Here is a 26,996-nt window from a genome sequence, read left to right on the forward strand (position 1 = left end):
AATGTATCGTCCAAAATCCAATTTTCCACACTAGCCAGTTAGAGGCCTCTGGGAGGCCTGCAGACAGGATATGAAGGTGATTGTTCTCTTGTGCTATCTAAAATCAGGGTATAAGGTTCTAACCTGTGCATTGTCTAACATAGTCAAACTCTTGGGGATAGGGCACTTCTCCAGTTAAGGAACAGACTTTCAGAGTCTCTGAAGGAACTGATGCAATATCAGTGTTGTATGCTAGGTTAGGTTTAAGGTTTTTCAAGTATTCCTGGAAATTATTTGTACATATGTTCTATTTCTTGTATAATTTACAAGGATATAATCTTGTATATTTCTATATATTTCTTGTATAATTTACTGTCTCTGTCCTTTTACTTTCTTGTTTTTTCCTCATCATTTGAATTGAACTTTGTACACCAGAAAATTGCCACTGGAAAATCCATTGGGGAGTGGCCTTGCTCTCATCCCTTCTACTTCAGTTCCAAAGGTGGCATCCTCACAAGTTAGGAGTAGTGCTGCTGCTGCTGTATCTGCTGCTGTTGCTATACGGGCCAGGTAGACATTGAATTGGATCCTTTCAGTATCTATGAATCTCATGAAGAAAAATCTATTCACTTACAAATATGTGAAATTTAGCATGGCTAATTTTAACACAGACAGTGTATTTATGTGTTTTATAATGTGTTTTATAATGCAATCAAGATTCAACTACAGAGTCTTGGATTGTCTCAAAACACTATTTTCCCATTGAGTAAATTCATTATCTGGACCTACAGCACTGGGAAAATTGTCTCCACTTATATAACCACTTTCAAATATACATAGTGTAGGCTGCAGTGGCATCACCAATAGAGTTGTATGGTAATTCTGCTCATGTCTTGAGTTGATCACACATGAAACAAACTTAATCCATTATCTTGGGGCTTTGTAATGGGTTTGAATCCAGGGTGCGTCATTCTAGTTATTTAGATGAATCCATAGAAGGTGATTTAGCAGTCTCTGTGTTTGAAATGTTATCAACTGTTCAACCTGACCTTATAATTTTGATACAGTGATGTTGCTAAAAACTTGGAATTACTTGTTTCAGCATACGATTTTGCCTAGCTCATAATTCTCAAAAGCAACAAAATTTTTATCCAAATATCTGCATTGAACCAAGAAACATCTGGGAAGAACTCTTTCTTTTGGATTGCTACATCTGTCAAGAAAACTTAGGCTAGGGGAATAGCTAGCAGAGCCTATAACAAAGGCCTTTGAAAATGCTTTCAGATGCTGGGATTAGGAAGCTTCCCAGAGTTTGTTTCGGATGAGCTGTGGGGCTGCACACCTTCTTTCCCCCCAAGGCTTAAGACCATCACATAGTACAAGCAACATTACAAGTAATTTGAAATTGCTCAGGGACTGGGGAGAGGATTGTCTTTCCTCAGAGCTCTCTTAAAAAACAGCTCATAGTTGTTGACCCATTTCTGAATTGGAGGAATTTGCCTGTCATTAATAAAGCATGTACACTCAACTTTCTACTTTATTCGATAACTGGTTTACTTACATATTCTCTCTAAATGCTCACTAGACTCTCCAATCATAGTACCTATCGTTCTCTCTTGGATGCCCTTCTCATTACTCCCATTATTAAACCACCGCCAGTGGAAAGTATACCATCAAGGAAATCAACAAGTATTTTGGAGATGCAAAGGAACTGGATGTTGTAAGACTGTGATAGAAATGATCCTAGCACAACATGCTTGTTGGGCACTCTTTTCACTTCTCCCTTGTTTGTTTCTTCTAACTCGTGTGCCTTACAGATTTTCTTGAATTAAATCACACATACACTATTGCATACCATTCCTAGAGCACTCACTGTTCCCCGCATCCTGATAAGCATTGTAAAATAAAACACGGGGGAGGGCTTTTAGAGTTTTATTTGCGCTAATACCAATCAGCCATTACTAGCATATTTGTACCAGCCTAATAGAATAGGGGAGGTAACTGGTGGGATGCGGGAGAGCTATTTCTTCTTTGCCACTCTTAAACATTTCAGCACACAAAATTATAAAAATGGGACATGTCCACCACTGGTACCAGTCGTAGTATGCAAATTATGTTAATTTAAAATATGCAGGTTGATGGTGGCCCTGAATTTTGAGTTTATGATGTCATTCATGGCATTGAACTATTTCCCTTCATTTAAAGAGGTATGACCTTTCAGTTAACTCCAAGGTGGGAAAATATTACCAGAGTGGAATCAATGGTTTTGCAGGAGGTATTGGCAACATCTCCATCAGTGAGGAAACCACATGTTGTTCTGAAGGTATATTGTTGGAACAGAGAGCTTCTGTTCCTCAGATATTCACTGACTTGGTATTGTGAGGCTCTTACTGTTGATAAATGGGGCAACAGATGAATGATTTTACACACATTTGCAAGCTACTCCATAAAGTGCTTTGTGTTTCCTGGTCGGGTGGGACATTTTGTTCTGTGTCATACTTCCTGACCACAACTATGGTAACATTAGACCCAACTTTCCTTGGAAGCTTTATTTAACCTACAAACCAGACGTCTGTGTTTTTGATGATTTAGATGCAACTAGCTCATTTATTGTGTCTAGCAAACTAGTTTCCTCAAGCTCGGCACACATGGGCCGTTTTACTATTAATATGTCTCAGGAGTAAGCATTATTCAGAATATCCAAATGTCACTATTAAAGGAAGGATTTTATTCTGTTGTATCACAAGTTTCTTAAGAGCTCTGGATGCCTGTTCCATGAACAAATGACTGTCCCTTTTTTATGCCTTTCTTTTTGTGTACTTCATAAAATTTTGTGTTTGCCCCTCCCCAAGTCTGGTTTGTTATGCCAGTTCTAGGCCAATGTTGTAATATATGAAAGTATTACCATATGTCTTTCACAATACTGAGGTGCAGAAAAGGCTGGAAGATGAAACTTTTTCAAGAATCATAGGCTTATGAGAAAATATTACGAAACGACAAAAGTATAGGGTTTCACATTTCAGCAACACAGTCAATTGAAAGCAGTCAGTCTTTACAGGCCATTTTTTAAAAATAAAACAACAGGTATTATGTTTGCACTAGTGTAACTACGCACACTCCTAATATGCTTCCACACATCTGACAGCTGCAGTATACTCTAGTCATGTGTCCCTTGCCTGTGGTGCATCAAGGAACTGAGCCGGTTGGTGCAGAATTGCAAGAGCATTAATATCAGAAGTTTACCCACCTACTGTTCCTGAATTTTGAAACAGAAGCACCAAGGATATATGACTAGACATACCTTTTAGAAAAGGGTAGGAGTAAGTCATTGTGGCCCATCTATTTGCTAATTTACCACCATAGTGTAGCTCTCTGGTCCAATGCACTGTCTGCAAACTATACTTTTCAAATGGGAAAGTTTCCTCAGGAATACATGCTCCTTCCCACGTTCCCCACTCCAGAATGAGTTCTCCTCCCCCATAGTTTACACTAACCATAGATTCTTCATAAGCTAGACCTGAAACCATGGGGCTCTTTGCATGTAACAGCAGCAAATTGTGGTTTAATTAACCCACAATTTGCTGCTTGGCATGCTGGATGCACTCTACAGCCTTTTTGAATATTCAGTCCCTGATTGGCCCTGTCAGGGGCTGAATATTCAAAATGGCCGCAGAATGCACCCAGCACACACCTGACTTAATGGCTGCGGAATGCACCTGGCTTAATTAGCCCACGATTTGCTACCATTATGTGTGAACTGGGTCAGTGGTTTGAAATGGAGTTGCAAGCCAAGGTTATGATTGAACTTGGTTAAAATGAACTATCGTAAGTGTCCATGTACATGTTACTGAACCATATATGACCCTGATAAAGGGAAGGAGGGGAATTCACCCTAGCGGAGGAAAGGTGCGCATGTTACCTAGGCTTCCAATTTGGCAATTATGCTTAACAAGGTGCCAGCATTGCATATGCACTAGAACTCAGTCTTCTAGTTGTAAAGCTCTGTTGGTCACTTAATGCCAGAAGACAGAAAGAGCTTTACAATCATCTGTCATAGCACAGTGGTATGTTGGTTTCCCCAGGAACTTTAAGATCCAAGGGCAGACACATAGGCTGGTGCAGGTAAGTGGCATGTAGGACATGGTGGTGTAGTTCACCTTCCTGATACTTGTACTAGATTATGGTTGCCTTGGCTACTTTTATTTAATGTAAGATGCTTCTGAGCTGCCTTTCCATGTCAAATTCTCAAGATGGCTTCTAGCATACAAATCGCCATAAAAACAAACAACAAATACCAACAAACCAGCAATACCAACAAAACATTAAGCCCAGAGAAATAACAAATGTTCATAGTTAAAGCTGTACCAACCCAACAGCAGCACAGCAAAACATACACGAAAACAATTTGTAACAAATGGGTCTTTTACACTTCTGACGTTCTCAGTTCACCCTATTAGCACACAGTTGGCGCCTTTTTAGGATTTAATTTCATAGAAAAGTGTTAATGATTTGAAGTTATGGAGGGGGAACTAAGGTGCCTGTGTGTGTGTTGAGGAAACAGATATATGTTACTTCTGGAAAAGAAGCCTTGATGCACCTTGGATTCTTGCACCACTTTTATGTATTCCCTTTTGACAGAATCAGAGGCAAAAAAGAGCTTCAATAACACTGCCCTACTTGTTCTCTCCCCTTCACCGCTTTTGTAAGCCTGGCAGTTCCTCCTTTTTCCTTATGAACCACTGGAGCACTGTTACCTTTAGCAACATAAACATTTATCTTTGTAACTTTACAGTGGAAAGTTTAAAAAACAAAAAAACAAAATATAATTGTTGGGACGAAAATAAGAATTTCTTCTATAAAACTTCTCCCTTTGTGTGTCTTGTGATCCTGGCACCAAACATTTTTTATGTTGCTATTATGTGGGCAATTTTTCCAAATATTTCTCTTATGCCTGCAAACATTATGAAATAGCAGCTTTATTTTTACACCTGTTGATCTTCTGAGTTTAACGTTCCAGAAACTATAAATTAGAGTTCATATTTCTAGTATTGTTGAAAAATGGAATCAATTTGAATTATATGTTTTTAAAAATCAGATGTCTTAAACATGGTAAATTCTTAATTTTAATTTCAAAACTTGCTGTAGATTAATTCTTGAAACTGGGAGAAACTTGGCTAAAGCTGCAATCTTGTGCCCACTAGTTGAACTCAGTGGGATTTACCTCTCAGTAAACATGTGTAGGATTGCTATGTAAATGTAGCAAGGAATGGTACTTGGCTGTGATCTGTTTATTCTAATTACACTAAAAATACTTTGGCCTTCTTAAAGAAAAATACATTTAAGGCAGTTTGTAACAAAGAAAATTTCATGTCCTAGCAATAAAACAGGGCTTGGTACAGTGTTAACAGCAGAAAAATGAGAAAGACTTTTTAAAGGCTACAATCCTATACACATGTCAATGGGACTAGCTTCTGAGTAGACATCTATAGAATTGCACTGTTAATCATTTAGCAAAGTGAAAAGCAACAGCATCCTTAACGTGCCTCCTAAAGGACAGAGTATCATGTGAAATTAATTTAGTTCAGCAACTCCAGTGCCCATGAAGAGCTGTGTAGGATCAGGGGCTACCACATTCTCCAATATATGGGAATATTCAATATGCCTGCAGTGGAGATAATGAGACCACCTTTTCTTGCATGAACATGTGTAAATATTAAGATTTTCTATCCATAGCCCTTTTCTGAATTACCACCACCATGACTACCTTTCTAAGCGAGGCAGGTGGTGACTGGGGATAGGTCATTTTGTTGTTGTTGTGGCCCAGCTTTGGAATACTCTCCTAAGGGAGCCTTAAAAAGGTGTCCCCAGCCAGTCGTGTCCGACTCTAGGGTGCGGTGCTCATCCCGGTTTCTAAGCCGAAGAGCCAGCGCTGTCCGAAGACGCTTCCGTGGTCATGTGGCCGGCATGACTGAACACCGAGGTGCACGGAACGCTGTCACCTTTCCCGCCGAGGCGGCACCTATTCATCTACTTGCAATTTCTTGCTTTCGAACTGCTAGTTTGGCAGGAGCTGGGACTGAAGACGGGAGCTCACTCCGTCACGCGGCACTCCGGTCTCGAACTGCTGTCCTGCCGACCTTCCGGTCTGCAGTTCAGCGTCTTAACCACTAAGCCACTGCGGCCTTACTTGAAGCCAAATCTCTCTTTTTAACACCAAGTGAAACCCTTTTTACCTGCCCAAGACTTTAAAAGAAATTGTCAAATGAGCTGAAGTCATTTTACATACGGTCGTGCTGAAACTTTTTCCTGGTCTGCTAATTTTTAATGAATTTTATAGTTGAGAGAGAGAGAGATTAAGATATTAAGAGTGGGATATTCAGTACTCGTAATGAAATAAACAATGTAACTGCAGAGGGACTTGCTTCAAACTGAACAGAACTCTCAGCTCTTGCTTATCTAAAGTTTCTGTGTTTGCATCTGAGACCTATGAAGCTTTGAAACCCAGCCACACCTGTACTTTTCAAACTAGTTAGGACGATTTTAGTTAAACAAAATTAAAACATACAAACCCATTTTCAGTGTATGCCTATCCTGTCAACCCCAGTGGGAAAACACTGGAGTAGGTTCAATGTGATGGTAGTGTTAAGAACCACATAGGGCCAATTCGCACCTTATGAAGGTAGATGCATTTTTACAGGTGTTTCCTATGGGGACCAGGTACATGAAATGTGTGATTGGCTGTAGGCTTCTTGGTGCAAGTCTCCATTTCATACTTTTCAAATTTTCTGTTGCACCAACATGCAATTTGGCCCTTTTACATTGTCAGGTTTTTGGTGTAGCCAGTGAGATCATACACTAGCATGACTGAATGGCTCCTGTCCTTTCATCCTCCCCTCTCCAAATGATTCCTTTATCTCTTCTTTCTTCCCTAGAATGAATGAAATTATCTTTGTCAAATTGTGTACTATATAAACACAATCTCCCCCCACCTGCCCATAGAAAGTATAGCAACTATTGCCAGGTTTTAGAGTTTAGCTTGGTTAAAAATGTACAGTCCTAAGCCAAGGTATTGTGTTGAAGTGATGGTCTTTCTGAGCAATCATCTTGGCCGCAGGTGGGAACTTTAATGGTCTGGAGTAAACAGGGTAGAAAAGGTGAACAGCAGCAAGATAGAAATGGACAGCAAACACAGGAAAAAAGACTTTCTAAAAGCCATGATTTTGCTCTGCCGTGCAGGCTAAATAATGACAGCATTTGTGGGTATAACTGATGATGCATGGGGAAAGCAGTGAGAGGTCCTTTTTCGATGTTCTCCTAGGTTCATGCAAGCCACATCCATGAGCAGCTGATGCAAATTCTGTAAGAAAGGTATGCATGACTGGCTCTGCCAACATTGCTCTGTCATTTAATCATTCTCCTAGCCGTGCAGTACTTGTGTGGCTGGGAGGATGTCTTAAAGGGCAACCACCACAGAATACGTTGACTGCTGTTTCTGCCTTTCTTCTTGGCTCCACAATGCAAAGTGAAAATGCTGGCCCTGTAGGTTCCTACTCTGATCTTAGGGCTCTAGAAAATGTCTGGACTGTTTGACCTATGTAGCCTGCACTGAAAATGGCTTCCACACTTTTTGTACACTTGTTCATTGGTCACGTACAAAGCGTGTCATAACCTGCAATCCTAAAACAGGCCAAAAAGCAAATCTGCCCATGTTGCAAATGTCTGTCTTTCACCCCATAAAAAACCCAAGGGAGATTTCCTTGCTCTTCAAAAATAAGTTAATAAATTAAGTAGATGGAAAGGAGCAAAATTTATGCTATAGAATTTATATGTACAGATCTGCTCTACAGAATTAATGTCTTGGAGAAATGCGAGACATGGGTTAGGCAAGTGCTTTGCATAGTTCAGCTCATGTATATCTCATTAACTTTTATTTAAGTGACTCTATTGCTCTAATTCTTTATTAGTCACTGCAGCTAATTTAACTTCTGCTAGATTTCATTAATGCTATTTTCTGTCTCTTCCACTGAAACGTTCTTATAGTCTGATTTGATCTCAGAGGACTTGAAGCAGGTTTCTAAATCTTAAGACTGCAAGCAAATGTCCTCATATGTAACCTCAGAAGTCGGACGCGGAAACCCAGTATCAGATTTCAGGCAAATTGTCAGCATGGTTTTCTACTGTGAATTGAAATGAGATGAGAAAATCATTCCCGTATTGCTTTGGTCTGAGATGAGGACTGGGGCCATTAAGGGTGCCAACACAAGCCACTTCCTTCCCCATGCCTAGAGAGAGAGATACACGTGTGCCCCTCGGACTTCCGTCTCCTCCCTCACCTGCTGCCTCTGGTTCAGCACCCTGTTTTCACTGGCCTTCCCAGTGCTTCTCACTCGCCCCACTACTGCAGGTGGGCTGGCAAAGAAGTAGAGCAAGTGAGCAAGCAGCCGTGCCACACTGCTGTGGCCTGCAAACAGCTCAGCTGCCTCCTTTTCTGATTGTCACAAGAAAGTAGCACCTCACCTCTTCCTATTAGCTAACTGGAAGGAGAGGGAGAGCAGTACAATGGTGTATGGGGAGGGGTGAGGAAAGCCATAGGCCTATTCCACCTACCGTGGTGCAAGAAACTACAGCAAGCAGAGCAACAGCAACTGGTGGAACCTGACACAGAAGGAGATTCTACAGCTGGGGGCCTGGTTAGATGGCAGTTCTGGGCCCCTCCTGGTCTTTCTGCTCAGGTCCTCCTGTGGTAACTTTTTGGCATGCTGGGGGTCATTCCGTCACAGTTTAGAGCAGCCTTCCTCAACCTGGTAGCCTCCAGATGGTTTGGACTTCAACTCCCATCAGCCACAGCCAACTTGGCCAGTGGTCAGAAATCCTGGAAGTTGTAATCCAAAACATTTGGAGGGCACCAGGTTTGGGAAGGGTGTGGATTGGCCCCAGGAGCATAGCCAGGTCATTTATAGTGTTAAAGGGGCCTAGAGATCCATAATGCTTGCTGAAGTTCATTATTGGTGCAATTCCCATGCTAGTAAGCCTGTGAGCATGTGCAGATGAGTCGAGGGTCGATAACAGCCTTCTCAGGGCATTCCTTACTAATGTGGAGAATGTCTTATCTCTGCCTCTGATGAGCCTGAGAAGCAGAGTTTGTTTACCTTAACGCTGCAGGTGGTTGTGCTTGAGAACCAAGTGCTGTTAGTTTATGCTGAGAATGAACACTAGGGGCGCGTGCTGCTGAAACGCTGCTTATTGCTAACCTGTAGAGTGTAAGACCCATTGGGCCCAATGGCTCGGGGTTCAGAGAGCTGTCTGATCCAGCCATTGGGTCCGCCTGTGTGCTGTAAGTTACCCAATAAAGTACTCCTTGCAAGTAAACCTTTGAGTCTGATGTATCACTATCTTGGCACTTCTAACCTAAGAGTTCAACTCCCACGGCCAGGGCAACACAGGGTGGTTTGGTCACAGGCTGACCAAAAAACAACCCAGGATGTAGCTAGGCAGACTAGGCTTGATTCTTAATGACTGGAGACATCAACGGGGAAGGAACATGTTTAGTAGCTGTCCTAGTAAGTGCCCCTAAATCACATTGACTAGGTTTGGATGACAAGCTGTGGCTCATTATGGGCGGTGATTGTTGTTGTTATATTTATTTATACCCCCACCTTTTCCCCAGTACTGGGACACAGGGCGGCTTACAAAAATTAAAACATATACAATTAAAACATATGAAAATATACAAAAGTTAAAAATATATGTTATATGTACCACAGCACCCATGTGCACCATGTTGCAAAGGCAACCCATCTCGGAGGTTGTTATGTTGTGCGAACCTGGCGAGCATGGGTTATGCAAGAGCTAAACAGTGCTTGCACAACCCTAAAACAGTGCTCGCTTAACCCACACTCACGAGGTTTCTACAACACAACAGCGCCTGAGTTGTATATTGAAAATGGCAGCTGCAACGTGTCCCCTTGTGTTGTGCAAACAGCCACAACACAAGAGAGAGAGTTGCTGCTGTTCATTCCTTCAGAGGAAAAGTTAAGCATCAGACTGGATGCAGCAGGCAGCTACAATTATTCATATGTCTGCCCCATTCACATATAATGTGGAAGGTGTGGCTATCTAGTTTTATAACCAACTAGGATTGAGATTGAGATAGGGCCGCAGTGGCTTAGTGGTTAAGACGATGAACTGCAGACTGGAAGGTCGGCAGGTCAGCAGTTCGAGACCCGAGTGCTGCGTGACGGAGTGAGCTCCTGTCTTCAGTCCCAGCTCCTGCCAACCTAGCAGTTCGAAAGCAAGAAATTGCAAGTAGATAAACAGGTACCGCCTCGGCGGGAAAGGTAACAGCGTTCCATGCACCTTGGTGTTCAGTCATACCGGCCACATGACCACGGAAGCGTCTTCGGACAGCGCTGGCTCTTCGGCTTAGAAACGGTGATGAGCACCGCACCCTAGAGTCGGACACAACTGGTTGGGGGCACCTTTACCTTTTTTAGGATTGAGATTACTAGATATATGTGAGGAGCTGAAGCCTTCCTCCTCCCTGTGATATGCGCGCCCATGTAAATTTAAAGCACACTTCATAACATCCCCTACCGTAGCAGAGCATTTCATCACTTCAGGCACTTTTCTCCCAGTCCACCTCCAATATTGGAAGTGAGCTGAGCTGTGAGAAAAAGTACCTGGGCACCAGAGCTCAGGGAGTTTAACGGGGAAAGTTATTGCTCCCTCACTTGCATGCTTCTTTAAATTCCCTAATTCTCTGCTTTATGTGCAAATACAGCAGGCACATGAACAAAGATGATGTCCCATTGTATTTAGTTTGGCCTGTAGGTAGCAAAGAGATAGGAAGAGATGAAGGAATCTAGGGGGAGGAAAGAGGAAGAAAGAACCAGGGTTGAGGGGAAGAGCTTGTGCCAGAGTGTGGGGGCGGGGGGGGGGGAGGCAGCCAGATAGAGGTGAACTGACGCAGGGAAGGGAATTGTGTTCTTGTACCACCTCAGCCTTCCCTCCAGTCTGTGAAATTTCACAGGCCTCTCACTAGTCCTTTTGATTAAAGGTTTACTGATTTCAGTTGCTGGTTGTTCAACCCAGATGTGAAGCCAGATGTAAAGTTTTAAACCTAGTACCTAATTTAATTGCAACCTGTTATGACTAAGAAAATGAAAATTACATTGAAATATATTAATGAATATATTCTGACCTGGCTTGTTGTTGTTCAGTCGTTCAGTCGTGTCCGACTCTTCGTGACCCCATGGACCATAGCACGCCAGGCCTTCCTGTCCTGCGCTCTCTCCCGGAGCGTGCTCAAGTTCATATTCATTGCATCCGTGATGCTATCTAGCCATCTCATCCTCTGCCATCCCCTTCTCCTTTTGCCTTCAGTCTTTCCCAGCATCAGGGTCTTTTCCAGAGAGTTTTCTCTTCGCATTAGGTGGCCAAAATATTTGAGCTTCAGCTTCAGTATCTGTCCTTCCAATGAGCACTCAGGGTTGATTTCCTTTAGGATGGACTGATTTGACCTCCTTGCAGTCCAGGGGACTCGTAAGAGTCTTCTCCAGCACCACAGTTCAAAAGCATCGATTCTTCGGCGCTCAGCCTTCCTTATAGTCCAGCTCTCACAGCCATACATTACTACTGGGAAAACCATAGCTTTGATTAGACGGACCTTTGTCGGCAAGGTGATGTCTCTGCTTCTTACTATGCTGTCTAGGTTTGCCATAGCTTTCCTCCCAAGGAGCAAGCGTCTTTTAATTTCATGGCTACAGTCACCGTCTGCGGTGATCTTGGAGCCCAAGAAAGTAAAATCTGTCACTGCTTCCATTTCTTCCCCTTCTATATGCCAGGAAGTGATGGGGCCAGATGCCATGATCTTCGTTTTTTTAATGTTGAGTTTCAAACCAGCTTTTGCACTCTCCTCTTTCACCCTCAGCAAGAGGCTCTTGAGATCCTCTTCGCTTTCTGCCATTAGGGTGGTATCGTCTGCATATCGGAGGTTGTTGATAATTCTCCCGGCAATCTTAATTCCGACCTCTGATTCATCCAACCCGGCATTTCTCATGATGTACTCTGCATATAAGTTAAATAAGCAGGGTGACAATATGCAGCCTTGTCGTACTCCTTTCCCAATTTTGAACCAATCGGTTGTTCCATGTCTGGTTCTGACTGTTGCTTCTTGACCCTCGTACAGGTTTCTCAGGAGACAGGTAAGGTGGTCTGGTACTCCCATCACTTTAAGAATTTGCCACAGTTTGTTGTGATCCACACAATCAAAGGCTTGAGCGTAGTCAATGAAGCAGAAATAGACATTTTTCTGGAATTCTCTTGCTTTCTCCATGATGCAGCGAATGTTGGCGATTTGATCTCTAGTTCCTCTGCCTCTTCTAAACCCAGCTTGTACTTCCGGTAGTTCTCGGTTCGCATACTGCTGAAGCCTAGCTTGTAGGATTTTGAGCATCACCTTGCTGGCATGTGAAATGAGCGCAATTGTGCGGTAGTTTGAACACTCTTTGGCGTTGCCCTTCTTTGGAATTGGAATGTAAACTGACCTTTTCCAGTCTTGTGGCCACTGTTGAGTGTTCCAGATTTGTTGGCATATTGAATGCAGCACTTTAACAGCATCATCTTTTAGGATTTTAAATAGCTCGGCTGGAATACTGTCATCTCCGCTAGCTTTGTTGTTACTAATGCTTCCTAAGGCCCACTTGACTTCACTCTCTAGGATGTCCAGCTCAAGTTCAGTGACCGCACTGTCATGGCTATCAGGGACATTCAGATCTTTCCTGTATAGTTCTTCTGTGTATTCTTGCCACCTCTTCTTAATCTCATCTGCTTCTGTTAGGTCCCTGCCTTCTTTGTCCTTTATCATGCCCGTCTTTGCACAAAACGTTCCCTTGAGATCTCCAATTTTCTTGAAGAGATCTCTAGTCTTTCCCATTCTGTTGTTTTCCTCGATTTCTTTGCATTGTTCATTTAAGAAGGCCGTCTTGTCTCTCCTTGCTATTCTCTGGAACTCTGTATTCAGTTGGGTATATCTTCCCCTTTCTCCCTTGCTTTTCGCTTCCCTTCTTTCGTGAGCTACTTGTAAAGCCTCATCAGACAGCCACTTTGCTTTCTTGCATTTCTTTTTCTTTGGGATGGATTTCGTTGCTGCCTCCTGAACAATGTTACGGACCTCCGTCCATAGTTCCTCAGGCACTCTGTCTATCAGGTCTAATCCCTGAAATCTATTCCTCACCTCCACTGTATATTCATCAGGGATATGATTTAGGTCATACCTGAACGGTTTAGTGGTTTTCCCGATGTTCTTCAATTTAAGCCGAAATTTTGCAAGAAGCAGCTCATGATCTGAGCCACAGTCAGCTCCACGTCTTGTTTTTACTGACTGTATGGAGCTTCTCCATCTTTGACTGCAAAGGACATAATCAATCTGATTTCGATATTGACCATCTGGTGACGTCCATGTGTAGAGTCGCCTCTTGTGCTGTTGGAAAAGAGTGTTTGCTATGATCAGCATGTTCTCTTGGCAAAACTCTATTAGCTTTTGTCCTGCTTCATTTTGTACACCAAGGCCATGCCTGCCTGTTATCCCGGTGATTTCTTGACTTCCTACTTTAGCATTCCAATCCCCTATGATGAAGAGGACATCTTTTTTTGGTGTTAGTTCGAGAAGGTGTTGTAGGTCTTCATAGAACCGATCAACCTCAGCTTCTTCGGCCTCAGTGGTTGGGGCATAGACTTGAATTACTGTGATGTTGAATGGTTTGCCTTGGATTCGTACTGAGATCATTCTATCATTTTTAAGATTGTACCCCAGTACTGCTTTTCCCACCCTTTTGTTGACTATGAGTGCTACTCCATTTCTTCTAAGGGATTCTTGCCCACAATAGTAGATATGATGGTCACCTGAATTAAATTCTCCCATGCCTGTCCATTTTAGTTTGCTGATTCCCAAGATGTCGATGTTCAATCTTGCCATCTCATGTTTGCCCACCTCCAGCTTACCTTGATTCATTGATCTGACATTCCAGGTTCCTAAACAATATTGTTCTTTACAGCATCGGATTTTCTTTTCACCACCAGACACATCCACAGCTGAGTGTCCTTTCGGCTTTGGCCCAGCCGCTTCACTCTTTCTGGCGCTACTTGGAAATACCCTCTGCTCTTCCCCAGTAGCATATTGGACACCTTCCAACCTGAGGGGCTCATCTTCCGGCGTCATATCTTTTAGCCTTGTGATACGTTCCATGGGGTTTTCTTGGCAAGAATACTGGAGTGGGTTGCCATTTCCTTCTCCAGTGGACCACATTTTGTCAGAACTCTCTGCCATGACCTGTCCGTCTTGGGTGGCCCTGCACGGCATAGCTTATGGCTTCACTGAGTTACGCAAGCCCCTTCGCCACAACAAGGCAGTGATCCATGAAGGGGTCTGACCTGGCTACCGTATACTTAAAAAAAGAAAAGAAAAGGCAAAAGAGCCACTAGAAACTCTGTAGAGTATTTTTTTAGGCAGAAATGTGAATTCCTTTCTAAAGAAAGAAGTTGTCTTGAAGTTTCACATCAGGGAAATCAAAGAAAGCTTGTTTGGTACCAAGAGACCTTTAAAAGGCAACAGAGAAGACAGTATTTGTTGTTGTTTGTTCTTTCTTAACTTCTTTTAATGGTGGAAGACCGACTTCCTTGAGGGACACTCCAGGTACCCTGGGGCTCATTTTTGAGCTTCTTTACTGGATACGTTAAAAATGAACTTGACAGATGAACAACTCCTGCGTTAGTGTTTCTCAGTATTAATGTGGGATTTTCTTCCCTCAAAACACTGCCCCATTAATCAATCTCTGACTGATACACGGAATTACTTTAGAAAGCCAATTGCTATGGAAATTAGCACTTTTAAAGTCAGTACATTGCATATTGACAGCATTTCCATGATTACTTGAATGTGGTATAAAGATTACCACTGGAGGGAAGCCCAGAGGGAATGCAACAGCAGGAAACAAAAATGTTCCATGATTTGCTGAAGTAAATCTTACAAAAACAATTCCAATATTTGGTGTGTTAGGCTTGCTGCAAATGTTGAGAGAGAGCCTCTTGCTAAGCTCAGTGGGCACTGGAGTGAGCCATAAATCCAAAGTTCCACATGAAGCCTACTTTTCACCTAGACTTCAGCCTTTCCTGCCATTAAAACACCCATAGTTCTTTGCATTTTAGCTACGTGCTTTCATTTTTATTACTATGATTAATCCCACATGTGTCATTCTGTGCATTCACTTTGCCTGTCATAGTTCGCATGTAAGTTAATGGTTTCTCCCAGACTGCCCTGACCTCATTCCATTGCTGTAAGTTGGACCACGGCACTGAGAATGAAACCCAGTCAGCAGGACTCCAGCAGAAGTGAGAAAGCAAGAAGTGCCAAAAACAGCCTGTGTAGCAATACGTTATTTAGCAGGAACATTGAGCAGCTGTCATACCATAGGCTCATCCGTATTGTATACACTCTACCCTGATTGGCAGCAGCTCTTCAGGGCTTGACAAGAGTCTTTCCCAGCTCTGCCTGAAGATGCAGGAAATTGATCTTGCAGCCTTTTGCATAAAAGCATGTGCTCCAACACCGAGCTATGGCCTCATCTCCACTCAGGAGTACTCAGATCAAGATAATGAGAGGTATGACCCAATGGGAGCCAAGTTAAAATAAGGTAAAGATGAAAAATAACCTGTGGCTGGCGAACTGTTGAGTGTTTGCACCGTCACCTGCGAACAGGCCCACTAACTAGGTGGACCGATGATCTGACTAATGTTGATAATGTGGATTTGCTTTTTGCAGTTATTTCGAAGAGAGTAGCTTCTTTCTTGCCTTCTCATCAACCTACCACTGTTTGAGTAAATCATCTAACCATTGCAAATTATATCTTTGACAGTATATAATATAATAGCATAAGTAAAGAGTTTTCTTCAACAATGTTCTAAGATTTGGAACTTATACCAGATGTGTTCTTCAGAACTTACCTACCTATTGTTCTTGTACGCAACTATACAATCTACCCTAATAATGTGGGAGGAAGATATATACGTTACTCAAGCTGTGTAGTAGCAGCCGTGGAGTAGTTGTTGTCAGGCCACATAGGGCCTGTTTGCATGTAATGGTGGCAACTCATCGGTTAATTAACCCATGATTTGCTGTGGTGTGTTCTGTGGCTGTGTTGAATATTCAGCCTCTGATCAGCCAATCGGAGGTTGCAACATGATATCCAAACCCAACGCTATAGGTTAACTGACACACCTAAAACTAACTCTCAATTTGCCACTGTTAAGGTGCAAACTGGGTCATTAGGTAACATGCAAAGAATCTAAAGCTTTACTTTTCACTTTCCCATTTATTTTAGTGTTAGAGGCAGCTCTACACATGGAGTGGATTATTCATGCATGCATAGAGCTGTCCCTACTGGAATGCCTTCAAATAGAAGAACTTTGGTGTATCAGGTCAATGCTTTAGTGAAAGCAATGGATTTTCAAGAGTGACTTCATCCACAATGCAAACTTAGAAGTAAATCCAAAATAAGCTTGTTATTTCCTATAGTGTAAACTTTGTCTTTTTGAAGTATTTTTCTGAATTTGTTTTTTTTCAGTCTTAAACTTTTCTGAAACACTAAACTTCAGCAGTATTTACCAATTGTGTAATTGGTATACCTCTCAGTATTTTGCCATGTCAATGTGTGCTTAGCTTTTAATGTTTTGAAAATGAGAGTTTGTGTGTTCCATGACTGAATTGTCACAGGACAAGTAGTAGATATTCATTGCATTCTGTAAGATACATTCCTGCTTGCCACCAGTGGTACCATCAGGGCAGGATTTGGGGCAGAAATCCAGGGCCCCACTCAACCAAAACCAGCAAAGCTAGTCTACCATATTGTGAAGTACTAAACATTATCATCTAAAGGAGGTGGGCTGTAAGACCATGTAAGTCCAAACTCTAACATCATCTCTATACTCCTGGCTGCCACTGAATATTCTTCCTCCGATCTGCGTTCAAGTTGTGAAGGGCAAACACTTGCACCCCTGATTGCATTATATTTAGGCTTCATTTATTTTCTGAAGCGTTGCTCAGTATTATGAGGAAGACTTTGCATTGCACATTGTGACAAACATAAAATGCGCCATTTTATGACTTTTAGACTTTACAAGTCATCAGCTTTCTAAGTGTTGGAGGAATGCCAATAATACTTCCAATTGACACATGAGTAACTGAGTCAGTCAGTGAGGTTTGCAGGTAGGTAGGTGTGTGGGGATGTGTGTGTGAGAGAGCGGGGAGAACAATGAGAGATCTTTATTTCAGAATAGAATTTACTAGTTCCAGCTAAAATTATTCATAGTGTTTCACATAAACAAGAATGTTCTCATTTAACCTTGTCTACTCTTGTTTGTGATACCCCATAACTAATATTTTGTCTCCAAATAGTGATTCTCTGGAGCCTGCACAGTTCGCTGCATATACTGCTGCCACAGTAAGGAACATGCCTGAAAACCCAGAAAATGGTGCAAATAGGCCAGTTTCTGCCAGTACAGCATCCGTACCAGCTTTCAGGCCAACAGGACCTCAGTATGCTGTCAAAACCTCAGGCTGGCAATCTTCTAATCAACCAGGTAAATTTACCAAGATTGCTTCTATTTGCTCATTAAGGAATGCAAAAGTGTTTATAAGTTTGTAAGTTCACGTTTGTTTTGATAGCCTTTCTTTGTGTGTTTAAGAAAAGTATGTAATAAAAGTAATAAAACATTATACAAAATACAAAATCAGCAGCATATCAGAGTAAATAAAAACTCATTCCACATCTTGAGCAGGGGGTTGGACTCGATGGTCTTGTAGGCCTCTTCCAACTCTACTATTGTATGATTCTATGATCTTGAACTGCAGTAAATAGAAGCATATTCCTGACCAGTATTGCTTCCAAAATCATAAAATAATGCCTTATCTTAGAAGTATTTGATTTTATTCTAGCCTCTCTAGGAGCCTGTTCATATATTGCCTGAGTGTGTAGATAATATATGCGGTGTAGTGCATGAGTAACCCTTTCCCCACACACTCCATTGCATGTATACTCTTAATGTGAACTGGGACATTTAGGTCTCATGAAAAAAGGATGGATGATTTATGTGAGAGTTGCCTATAGGTGTGGCTCAATATGAGCTAGCAGCTGCTGTGCCGTGAACTTCAGTATACCTACCTACCCAATTATTATTAAAGATTTTTAGATGCAGGGCATGGTCTGAAGGCACATGATACAGCTGCACTGATGGAGCTAAGCAGGCCTGAGGAGCCCCATGTATGCTGCTTTGAGTTCCATGATGAAAGAAAGGCAGGATAAAGCTGATATATATATAGATATAGATATAGATACAATCTGTAGAATAGAAGAGAGGCTTGCTCCTGCATTCCGGCACATGGAGAATCCATTTGCCTGATCTGCGTGTGTGTGTGCCGGCCTTTAATCAAATGAAACTGGTGATTTTTTCCATAATTGTCAACTGCCAATGTTTCCCTAGCCAGGCCCTTCAGCACATTTTAATCTTTCCATAACACCATAATCCAAATTTTGGCTGCTTTAAAGTATATATTGCACATGGTTATAATTTTCTTTCTTCACAGAGATTTGGATATTGTTGTGCCATCATTCCTTATATCTATATTGTTCACAAACACATTTGAGGCTCTACTTCATTTCCAAGCTGTTATCCCAGTTGGATTTTATGTGTTTTGGAAGTTATTAATCAAGGCTGTAGAGTTATTGTAGCCTTTCACGTTAGTTTCTCTTGTGAAAAAATGGCCTTGCAGCATAAAGCTTTTCATGCCACTTAGCTTAAACAACTTCTCCAGAAACTATTTGACAAATTAATTCTTTTAGGGTGGAATCCTGTGGGGATGGCCATAAGCCTCTGAACTTGGAGGCTTACAGCCAACCCATGCAGAGCAGGAGGAACAGAGACGATCTTTGCTTTTGTAATCCTCCCGCTCTGCATTTCAGCTAGACGGGCTTTTTTGCCTGTCTAGCTGAGGTGTCAGGGAGGGGGAGGGAAGGAGGCTGGGAAGGATGGAGGATTTGTCATAAGCTGGTCTCCCCAGTTCCCTCCCACACAGGAATGCCCCTCTGCGTTCCCTCCAAGGTCGCCTTTGCAACCTCGGAGAGACAGCTGTCTTGGTTCTCTCTGTGCCAGCTGTGAGGGGGAGGGGGTGGGGAGCTCAGACTCCTGGGTCCAGGGTCAGAGCACTGACTCCAACCTCAGATCCTGAAATCCGAACTATCCTATGGCCCCCCAGACACTGTCTAGGGGCCATAGGAGTGCTCTCCCCTTTTCCTTCATAGATGACATGTGTTTACTTACGGCAGATGTTTTCAGATTCTGTGTTCTTATGAAGCAAAACATTGAGATCCATAAGTGTGTGTTTAAGGGAGCCTGTGAAGATTTTTTTCTTCTTTAAAAACAATTGATTTTGTACTAAGGATATCTGTAGAAACTTACAGTCAGGTTAAGATAATTTTCTGAGGCCCTTCTCAGAGTACCCCTGCGTTTTGAGGTGAAGCAGGTAACAACCAGGGATAGGGTGTTCTTGGTTATGGTATACCATCTCTAAATACACTTCCCAGTGAGGTTCACCTGGGACCAAGTTAAATGCCAGTTAAACATCTGCAGGGAGAGTGTTCTGGTGCCGGTTGAAGACGTATTCTTTTTGTATCATTTTAAAGATACATGTATCAAAGATCATTTTAACGGATGTATGTCCTTTAGAATGTGTGCAAGTTTGTACATGTATCTAGAAATTTGAAAGATTTCTAGATACATGTACAAACTTACACACATTCTAAAGGACACACAACTGTTAAAATGATATTTTTAACGTTGGCAATCGTGTGTTTGGCAAAGAGGGGAAGCCAGAACAACCCACACTCACACAAGCTTCATGCAACAATGGTTTATTAAGCTCAAACAAAAATTTTAAATGTACAATTAATACTGTGAGGAAATTAGCTTGGTAGAGCCATTGCAATATGCTCATATGGGTCAGTAAGCCATTTAAGCCTGCGTAAGAACTTGTACTGTGGGGAGATAAGCTGAGTTCTTGTGGAAGCTTGCTCTAAAGCTTAAAAATTGGCCATGGATATGTGCTGACTAGTAGAAAGGGTTTGTTGGGGTAAGATAATTCAGGAAGTGGGGATTGGGTGATCTGGGTCTCCAGCACTCTCAGGAAGAAAAAATAACACAGGAAGCTGCCTTATACTGAGTCAGACCATTGGCCCATCTAGCCCAGTACTGTCAACACTGACTGGCAGCAGTTCTCCCGGGTTTTAGGCAGGAATTTTTCTGATCCTACCTGGAGATGCCGGGGATCGAACCTGGGACCCTCTGCATGCAAAGCATGCGCTCTGCCACTACAGTCTACGGTCTCTCCGCAGCTCAGTGGTAGTTGGGAGTGAGTGTAGAAGTTGGGGGTGAGTGTAGAAAATGGGGAGAAAGAAGAGGGTGAGAGGAGGACTTATTCTAAGAGGAGAGGTTGCATTCAGGCTAATCCTGAGACACAGTCACAGTACACATGCACACCATAGAAAATGTGGGTTGGAGGCTACATTTGTAGAAAGACCTCCCAAAATAGGTGGGTGTGTAAAAATACCTTTGCCTGGGTTGGAAGACCTGTTCCTATAGCTGAAGGCTAAGGAGAGCTTCCTGCCTAAGCTCAGGCCAAACTTTCTTAAAGGCACCATGGCAATATCTTTGTAAATTGCCCAGAGACCTGTGGCTATTGGGTGGTATAGAAATGTAATAAATAAATATAATAATAATAATAATAGGGAGGGTGCATGACCTACTCTGAAACCAGGTGGTCTGCTAACAAGAGGGTTGCTCACATGTGATGTAATAGATCAGTTATGCAATTTCGACTAAATTCAACTACATTCAGCTGTAAAAGGTATAAGCTGGCATCTGCTCATATCTCATTTTAGTGATTTGATGTGCTTATACTGCCAGTGTTGGGGTGGAGGGGATTTTTCCAGTATTATAAATTTTTGCTTTGAGAAATGCATTGTTTTGTAAAATTAATTAGGGCACTATCCTATGGTCGCTAGTCAGTGGCTAGATGGCCACAGGATAGTTCGGTTCTCTGAGAACCGACCTCCACCCCCTCCCGCACTGCCTTGTAGGCAGCGCGGAATGGCCCCACACTCCGTGCTTGGAAGAGGAGTGCAGAGTGGTGAAAACAGGGTGTTCCTGGGGGCATGCCAGGACGGGGAGGGCGGAAGTGCCATTCCAATGCTTCCTATGCGTCGGCCGGTGTCCACCCCCCCCCCCACTCCACCTTCCTGAGGCTAGACAGCTGAAATCAGCTGTCTAGCCACGAATGCAGGGCAGCTGAAGTACAGAGGGGACAATCCCCTCCGCACTGCTCCTGCCCTGCATTGGATGGGCAGTCGCCTCTGAGTTCACAGGCAGCCACCTATCCTGATAGGATTGTGCCCTTAGTAACATAATGAATGAGCACGTGTTAAATTGGGCAACTGGAATTGGTCCAGTACTAGTCAAATCCAAAATCAAGCTTGTAGTTAATATTTTTTCAGGTGACTCTCCCTAGAAAACTCTATGTCCCCAGCTCTTCAGGCATACTAAAATCAGTACATTAACTGTTTTTAATTTCTCTCCCCCACCCTTGGGCTGCAATAACACTGCTCCTGCAATGCATTGGATAGACAGTCTAAGCACACTTATTAGGGGTAAGTCCCACTGAGTTCATTGGGACTTATTTCTGAGTAAGCATCCATAGGATTGTGGATTTACTCTTAAAATCTGAGTAATGTAAGAGAACTGTGTGCTACTGAGTTGTTATCTTAAAATATCAACAAACTAGCCAACAGAATTGGCTTGGCACGGGTTGGAATAGCCCATAGTTTGATATAACAAAGCCTTCATGCAAAGTTGAATACTGACAGAGTTGAACAAACTGTGCCCACCCCATCTGAGTGACCCACGTCTGCTGCCACTCCTAGATATAGTCCCTGCCATGGTGGCCCTTATAGCTTGTTGAGGGAGAGGTCTGCTAACTCCATTTTGCTGAAGGTGGCTGCCCCACAGCAGTGGGGAGGGCAGCCATATCACTCTTATCTCTCTCTCTCTCTCTCTCTGTTCCTTGGACTCCTCCTCTCTGGGTTTAAACTGTGTTTACAGCAAAGCAGTGCTTTGTCTGAGCAAAAATGGTGGTGGAGTGCCACCTAGTGATTGAAGATGTTACTGTACACTTCAAACACATTCAAATTAATGTCTTTTAAAAACCAAATAATGCTGAAGTGCACACTTCCAGGGCCCCCCGTGGTATGCACCTAACATTTTGGGTGTCAAGGTTTCATGATCTTGGTGCTGTGACACTCACAGACAGACATCATATTTTACTATTATAAATAGATATTCCAATACAAATAATTTCCAAGTGAAGCTTTTAATTTGTTTGAGTATTTAAACCATGGTAAGTACACCTCACTGAATCTCTCCCTCAAATGCTTCAGTTCAGCTGCTTTTAGCTACTGGGGAAAAAAGAATGTTTCAGATACTCCACGTAACATTAATATGACATGCACTTTATTTTTGTTTACTAAATGTCAGTCAGACATACTAAATCTGGTCTCCATTGATTTAGGCCATCAGAATATTTTTTCCAGAAAACTCCTGTCACTGTGTACAGCCTATCTAGATACTTGCTGTAGTTCATACTTGGATAGTAGATACCCCACTCATCTATGTGTGTCCAGGAAAGTTGGAGGCTCAAGATGGGCTAGGGAATCTGTGCAGCTGGGTTTTCTCAGTGCGCTTGTTCTGTGCTACTGAGCTGAATTGGGAGTTGGGAAACTGTCCTGTGTGGATGTTCGGTATCCAGTAGTCATAGCTCAGTGGTAGAGCACACACGTTGCATGCAGAAAGTCCCAGGTTCGATCCCTGGCTTCTCCTGCCTGAAACCCTGGAAAGCCAGTGACAATACTGGGCTAGATGGACCAAGAGTCTGGTAGCAGACCTCAGGTTCCTAGAGGAAAGGGTAAGTACAGAATTCCAATACTAAAGAAAGGGAAGTCAATACATATAACAGTGATCCCAGAATAAACACATGCTTCCAGTGTGTAAATAAACAGTTTCAGCCAGCAGCAACACCTATGCCACAGTGAGTCTGTTGCAGCTCGGTCACCCCTTTCCCCAACCTCCGGAGGTGTCCCTTCAGAAAACACAAACCCCTAAAAGTCACCCCTTCAGCTTCAGTCAGGCCTGACACACAGCACAGATCTGATTCGTTCAGGAACGGTCCCTTCTTCTGTTAACAATAACTGCTTCTTTCTCTGTCAGATCTTTTACTCTTGGTCTTCTGCTGCCTCAAGTACTTGTTCTCGACTTCCTCATCTGTTTTTTTCTGGGTCTCATGAAGACTTTCTTTACCTTCCTTCTCTCCCTTTCCCGCCATATCAACTGCCAAAATTCTTTTTCTGTTACCTGGGCAATTTGCTGCCTTTCCCCACCCCCTGCTGAATCTGTCTGATCATTTCAGCCTCCCTCTACACTATGTTCCTATCCAGTAGTGCTTTAAACACCCTACATTTGGGAGCCTTTTCATTTCCTGAGAGTTGCCATCTGAAACTGGCCTTTTATCAAGTTAATGAATGAGTTCTAACCTCCAGTATTCTTACAAGATAGTTTTCCCTTAACCTGTTTTTGGAAGTGTGCAAGTTGTAAAGCAGTTTGTTCAACCACACTATAAAGGTATTTCTCCACTCTGAAAAATGTGCTTACAAGCTTGGGGGAGGGCAGAATCTAAATAATCCCAATGTAAAAGAGAGAACATATGGTGTTAATGTGGCAAGCATTTTTGATCATGTGTCCTTGGGAGCATATGGTTGCATTGCAGCCATTTAATAAATGAATAACTCTGTGGGCTTTTGACATGTGGAACTTCAGAGTATCCTCAAGGTGGCGATAAATCACCACATCTGTAGCCTGTTGAACTGGCTTTTATTGCTGCAAATTGTGAGATGATGTTGATTTTTAGACCATAGCTTATATTTTTGAGTGCACTGTGTTCTTCTCAGGTATACTACAGTTAACAAAAATGCCCTTTAATGTTTAACCTTCAGGGTATTCTGTGTGGTGGCAGAAAGTAAGTGTGTTGTTTAAAATATTAGTCTGCACTTCTCCAGAGGTTCTTACTTTTTATGTTCAGAATCTCATTTCAGTTCTTTGTAGCTCTGATACTGCCAGTATCACTACTGCTGTGCAGTGTTTGACATTAAGTGCCAACATTGTGTTATGTGCTGCGCCAAAGAGTCAAGTTACACGGTAGCAATAGCATACTTCTGCAGTCAGCGAAAGTAAATGATGTGTCTGGTTTGCTGGACTGCCATTCCAGACAATAGGTACAGGATTGAGTGAGTATTATCCAACACCACCCTATGCTAATATAAATGATGTTGCAGAAGCATAAAAGATCTCTAGCACAACGCCCATAGTGCTTGCTGGTGCAGTGAGTTTTCCAGGAAAACCCAACATGCCAGCAAGCGCTCTTGGCATTGTGCTAGAAATCATTTACATCAGTGCAACGTTGTTTACATTAGCTGTAGTGCAGCGTTGGATACTGCCCAATGTTTAGATGTTTCCCCATATGTTAAAACTAAAACAAAAAAACCCACTTCCCCTAGAAAAGTAGCATGATTAACGGCTGATTCAACTACTGTTTGTTGGTTTTTATCCAGTGCAGTTGTCTCTCATTATTGTTTCATTTGTTTTATGATCTATTGTTTTGTTTTTAAATGAATTAAACTGTCCTCAGGACTGTTTTTGCTGTGGAAGGGCAGGATATAAATAAAATAAAATTTCACAAAGAAGGCTAGGCTTCCATATGGCAAATGTAAAGGGAGAGGATGGAGTAGCAAAACGTGTTCATCCAGTTGTTTGCTTGCTTCTTTTATGGAAATCTTTGGTTTTATTTCATGAGGCTGGCTTAAGAACTCTTCGAGTGGAATGATAGGATATAAACCTCAACATTCCTCAAATATTTGGGGGTACAATTTTCCTCAAATCACAGCTGGAAACCCCACATAAAGGCAGTAAAGCTTGCCACCTGGAGGACTGCTAAAACAACCCTATCTTTTGGGTGGCGCAATGGTGGCTCTCTGGTGGGCCCAACCTTGGAAATATATCTAGCTAAAGGGCTTCCCCAACGTCAGTATGGTGTGGAGATAAGGGTTCCAAGTCATGCCCCAGCAGTTGAGACATTCAAAATAAATTTTTGAGAGGGCTACTGGCACTTCCTCCAGGGTCCCATCTTCCCTGCTAAGATTGGAAGCTGGAATTATGTCTATCAAAGCAAGAATAGACAAAGCTCTCATCCCTTATGGCAAAAGACTGCTGAGCTTCACTGATGGAAACTTGGCAAAACAAAGCTTTTTTGAGCAAATTGGTAAGGGTGGTTGGGCTCAGCATTGGCTGGTGCTGCCTCAGGTCTATTTTGAGGACACCCACAGTTCCCTAACTAACTTGGATAAGCGGAGCATTAGAGACAGAATTTTCAAAGCAGATTGCCATGAAACTATTCTGGCTAGCCAACACCAGGCCTTCTCACCATGCTTCAGTTTTTTCAAGAGAGGACAATATTTACAACAGTATTTCCAGGATTCAACTTTTGTGGCTATCAGAAAGGCTTTACAGCCCTTCGTTTTTAAACCATACTGACTGCTTATTTGGATGGGAAGTACAATGGGATTCCTTTGGCTTAGCGGACCTGCATTTGTGGCTCTGGTGAAGTTGAGGACATTATCTTCTTCATTGCCCCTTGTATGAGGAACCTAGGACCTGCTTTTGGGGGAACCTCCTGAAAAGTAGAGCTGGCAGTCTCCTGTGCAAATCATTTGTGGTCTACTGGCAGACTATAACAAATTTATTACAATGAGGGTCGCATCTTTTGCAGTAGCAGCTCAAAAAATCTACCGTAACTTTTTAATGACATCTGCCATGATTTGCCAAGGAGATCATTTACTATAACATAAAACTGCATGAGCTCAGATCATTTACTATAACATAAAGCCCCTCAGATTCTGTTTTCAGGTATTCGTTATTTGATGTTTTCGCTTTGGGCTCATGCTATATATAGCCGTAACTTGTATTTGTAATGGCCTTTCTCCTATGGATAAATAGTAATACAGTACAATGTGATAGGATAAGATGTAAACCTAATAATAACAATAACCCAAAAGATGGAGAGAAAGATCCATCTTGATCCATCTTATAAATCTTGCTGATTTATAAACAGCCTCTTTCTTGGCACCATGAATAAAGAGTCAGACTACATGTTACTTTAAAGATGTAGCTAAAAGCTATGACTTTTCTTCCTTACTCAAGGGAGCTCATCCAGATCAGGACCCTAGCTTGGGGACTGGGCAGGGGAGCTTTAACCTTTTGCTGCCCACTGGAGTCCTGATCTGGATTGGGGGCCCACTCCTGCATTTGCATTTCTAAAAAAAGGGTCTATTGAAATAAATGAATCCTTTTTTTGGCAATGAAAATTGCAGGTGTGGAGGCTCTTGTCTAGATCAGGGAAGCAGCAGGGGACAAAGGGTTAAAGCTCCCTATGACCACACACTAGGGTCCTGATCCAAATTGCTTACTTAGAGAAAGGAAGGAAAAAGACATAGCTGCTAGTTACATCTTCAAACTTGTATGTAGTTTGACCATTGGACTCACTTCTAGGTGATCAAGCAGGGGAGTCTGAGGTTGGTGGAGCTTTAAATTTTGAATTCAGAGTTTTATGTTGGTGTAGAAAGAAAGATGGGCTAGTGCAGAAAATAAACACAAGAATGTCATCAGTGATAGTGGGGAAAATATGATTTTGATAGAGGTACTGTTAATTGTCTGAAGGTGGGAGATGATTGACAAGAGGGAGAAGAACATGTATGTATGTATATATTTATTTATATCCCGCCTTTTTTCCTCTTTAAGGAGCCCAAGGCGGC

At 42.4% G+C, this 26,996-nt stretch overlaps 1 protein-coding gene across 2 annotated transcripts in view; it reads left to right on the forward strand.

The window, feature by feature from the left end:
• The window catches only part of PDLIM5 (PDZ and LIM domain 5), a 197,883-nt gene that overhangs the window by 120,149 nt on the left and 50,738 nt on the right, over positions 1–26,996 (forward strand). Inside the window, exons 13-15 of one of the 2 annotated variants that reach the window (XM_084855644.1) lie at positions 415–549; positions 1,565–1,699; positions 17,429–17,613. In XM_084855644.1, coding sequence (XP_084711770.1) covers positions 415–549; positions 1,565–1,699; positions 17,429–17,613 — 455 coding nt within the window. The remainder of the gene's footprint in view (positions 1–414; positions 550–1,564; positions 1,700–17,428; positions 17,614–26,996) is intronic. The other variant, XM_084855643.1, reaches the window with a different exon arrangement.

This window comes from Heloderma suspectum, chromosome 5 (assembly GCF_057233095.1).
Source record: "Heloderma suspectum isolate Gila_16-S chromosome 5, 16-S_ref, whole genome shotgun sequence".
NCBI classification, from domain to species: Eukaryota; Metazoa; Chordata; class Lepidosauria; order Squamata; family Helodermatidae; genus Heloderma; species Heloderma suspectum.